At 35.7% G+C, this 3,572-nt stretch overlaps 1 protein-coding gene across 1 annotated transcript; it reads left to right on the top strand.

Moving 5' to 3' along the window:
• Positions 1–449: 449 nt before the first annotated feature.
• LOC308347063 (taste receptor type 2 member 7-like) lies at positions 450–1,385 on the top strand (the record flags this gene model as incomplete). Its single annotated transcript, XM_080810226.1, has 1 exon — positions 450–1,385. One exon carries the CDS (start codon positions 450–452, stop codon positions 1,383–1,385), a length of 936 nt encoding a protein of 311 aa, XP_080666352.1.
• Positions 1,386–3,572: the final 2,187 nt, after the last annotated feature.

Here is a 3,572-nt window from a genome sequence, read left to right as displayed (position 1 = left end):
TGCTTCCCTTCCCCTCTCTCTGCCTGCCTCTCTGTCTACTTGTGAGCTCTGTCAAATAAATAAATAAAATCTTTAAAAAAAAAAAAAGAAAGAAAAAAAAACATTGTAAAAATATGTAAAAATCTAGCTCTAGTTTGTGTTTTAACAAACCAGGATTCAAATCCTAATGAATAGTTTTACATAGAAATTATAATCAGAGTCATGGGAGCAGGTAATATGTTACCTGCTTTGAAAATCACTAGCCTGGAACTTGAGAGACATTGTCCCAAAGATAACTAAGACTTTGGGGGTGTACTGGAGGCATTCTTTTCTTTGCCAGTGGTTATGAAGGTCCAGGAAAAAGAAATGTATTGAACATTAAAGTGTTGGATCCACAAATCTGTAATTTGCAAATTACTTATTTCACAAATCAGTGAAGTACTGAAGACAGAGATTTCCTAACAGCAGTCATGGCAAGCACATTCAAGAATGTACTTATGATGATTTTTGCTGGAGAATTCATAATGGGACTTTTGGGAAATGGGTTCATAATATTGGTTAACTGTATTGATTGGATTGGGAGCTGGAAGTTCTCCTTGATTGACTTTATTCTTACCTGCTTAGCTATTTCCAGAATACTTCTGCTCTGTATAATAATGCTAGGCATTGGTGTAGATATAATTTGTGAGGAAATATGCTACAACGACAATCAACTGATGACTTTTGAAATCCTCTGGACAGGATCCAATTATTTCTGCATAACCTGTACCACCTGTCTCAGTGTCTTCTATTTTCTCAAGATAGCCAACTTTTCCAATCCCATTTTCTTCTGGATAAAACAGAGAACTCGCAGACTGCTTCTCATTATTGTCCTGGGAGCAGTCTTCTCTTTCTGCTTGTCCCTGCTTTTTAAGGATACCCTATTTAAGAACCTGATCAAAACCAGGGTAAACACTGACAGCAATCAGACATTGAACTTTACGGTGAGAAGATATGATTTATTAACTTCTAATATAGTCCTGAACATAATGTTCATCATCCCCTTTGGAGTGTCTCTGGCTTCCTTTGTCCTTTTGATCCATTCCTTATGGAAACACACCAGGCGCATGAAGGGCACAGGTTTTGGGGATCTTATCACCAAGGCCCATGTGCGAGCCATGAAGTCTATGATTTCATTCCTACTCTTCTTCTTTATGTACTGGTTGAGCAATATTATAATATATTTGGTCTATGTCATTCTAAGCAGTTTGGTGGCAAAAATGTTTGCTTATATGTTCGTATTTTCCTATCCATCTGGCCATCCATTTCTTCTGATTTTATGGAACAGCAAATTGAAACAGGCTTCTCTCTGTGTCCTGAGGAAGCTGAGGTGGTACAGGAATGTAAGGAAATCTGCAAACCCATAAAGCATGCCTGAAATGACTGATTTTCTGAAGACTGAAGATCGTGAATAGAACTCCATGTACCTTTCTTTCATTTCCCTCAACTTCTTTTATACTGTTCTGTGGTAGGTCCCTGAACCTTACTGGAAATATCTGTCCGGAAGAAGTTAAAAGAAAAAAGAGTTTGCTATGTTTCCATCAGAATAATGATGATATAATTAATAGTAAAATTAGAACATATCACCAAGACAGTGGGGATTTGATGAGAGACAAAAATAGTCTTTGGGAAGACAGTAATTTACTTGTGCCTAGATTACAACTGTAAAAAATCAAGTGTAGCAAGTCTCAGAGGCAGAAAAACCCCAGAAATCATGAAATTAACATTTCAAAATTCTAACAACTTATTACCTGTGGCTGATGGCTAACCATGACTTAAAATTGTATTTGGGAAAGAATGAACATGGAATGATCTGGTATGACAAATTTTCGGCTACTATCCAGAATATGCGCCTGGAAGTCCAGTTACAGAACCCATGAGAACCCTACTATTTCTTAAATATATACCAAAGGCGGTCTCAAACAAGTAAATGAATAAGAGAGAAAACACATGACTTAGAAAATACAAGGTGTGCTCACATGGCAGCACATATCCTAAAAATTGGGATGATACAGAGACTAGCATTGCCCTGTGCAAGGATGACACCCAAATTTGTGAAGTATTCCATATGTTTTTAACTTCTTTCATTTGTACCATTCCTTCAAATAAAGTAATTTGGTATCTCCCCACCCCCCCCAAAAGATACAAAGCTCAAAGTAGAAGGTACAGTAGAAGTTACTTTGTTGGGTAAAAAACACAGAAAATACAATGCAAAATAATTTTACATTTTTCTCATTCCTCAAGTATGGTACCAGTTTTGGTACTAAACATTACTCATTAATGCTGGGTTATCAGGAATCTCATGTATTGACAGAGATCACTTGCTTTTTTTTCCCCCAGTAAAGTTTATTCCCCAATAAAACTATTTTATTTATTTCACTTTTCTCTCTCTTGGTGTTTTATTTTTTAAGCAAGAGGATTTGGGTTTACTGTTTGACTTTCCATTGGTATATGAGAAAAAAAGTATTTATTTTTCAGAAATACATTGTTTTAAAGGCCTGTAGAATATATCATAGGAAAATAAATGGGGTGGAATTATTTTTTGTTGTTGAGATGTAACTGACATATAACATTGTGTGAGTACAGTGTGTTGGGTGGATACATTTATATATTGTCTTATGATTACCACTGTGATTCATTAGCTAATACTTCTGCCATGTTGCAAGATTATGATTTGTTTTTTGTGTTGAGAACAATTAAGATCTAGTCTCTTAGCAGCTTTGAAGTTTATAAGTTATGTTGTTGACTATAATGACTATGTTGCACACTAGACCTCACGAATTTATTTATCTACTAGTTGCCAGTTTATACCCTTACACAACAATTCCCCCAAATCCTCAGTCCTAACCTCTGGTAACCACCGTTCTACTCTCTCTTTTTACAAATTCAGATGTTTTGGATTTCATATATAAGTAATATACAGTATTCGTCTTTCTCTAATTTACCTCACTTAGAAAAATGAGTGATCACTTGCTTTTGGCTCCTTCTTTGGGAAGTTCAATTTATATATGGGATATTGACATTTTAAGGGGGTAGAATATACAAAAGGCTTTGCCTAGGTGAGATCTAAATGAAATTTATTTTTAAAAAGTTGGACTTAGTAGCATGAAAGCAGAAAGCAAATTTATTCTTTCTTATTATGGCTCCTACAACCCTTTTTTTGAATTATCTTTTTCCAGTATAAAACCTTAGGCAGAGTCCACAGCTGCTATAGTCACTCATACATTAAGTCCAATCGAGACTAAAACCAAAACTTACATCTGTCATTGAATATCAAACTTCTCTCACTCACCTTTTTCAGATCCTGTTCAAGCTTGAAAACCTGACATAGGAAAGGTTGTTTCATTGTTGAGTATTGCTCTTCATCCCAGTATTCCTGCTGCTTTGGGTTTCTAAAAGAGTTGGATAGCTAGTGTCCCCTATAGCTCTCTTTTGGCTAAGGAAAGTTGTCAATCATATCAGATATTTTAATGCAGATTCATTCTTCTGTAGGTATCTATGTCTGGGATCCCCAAGGCCACCCTCATGTTTGATGACTCAGAGAAAAATACTCA

Source organism: Martes martes, assembly GCF_963455335.1.
Source record: "Martes martes genome assembly, chromosome: 8".
In the NCBI taxonomy this organism is placed as follows: Eukaryota; Metazoa; Chordata; class Mammalia; order Carnivora; family Mustelidae; genus Martes; species Martes martes.
Note: the sequence above shows the minus strand (reverse complement) of the source record. Positions and strands in the feature narration are given on the sequence as shown.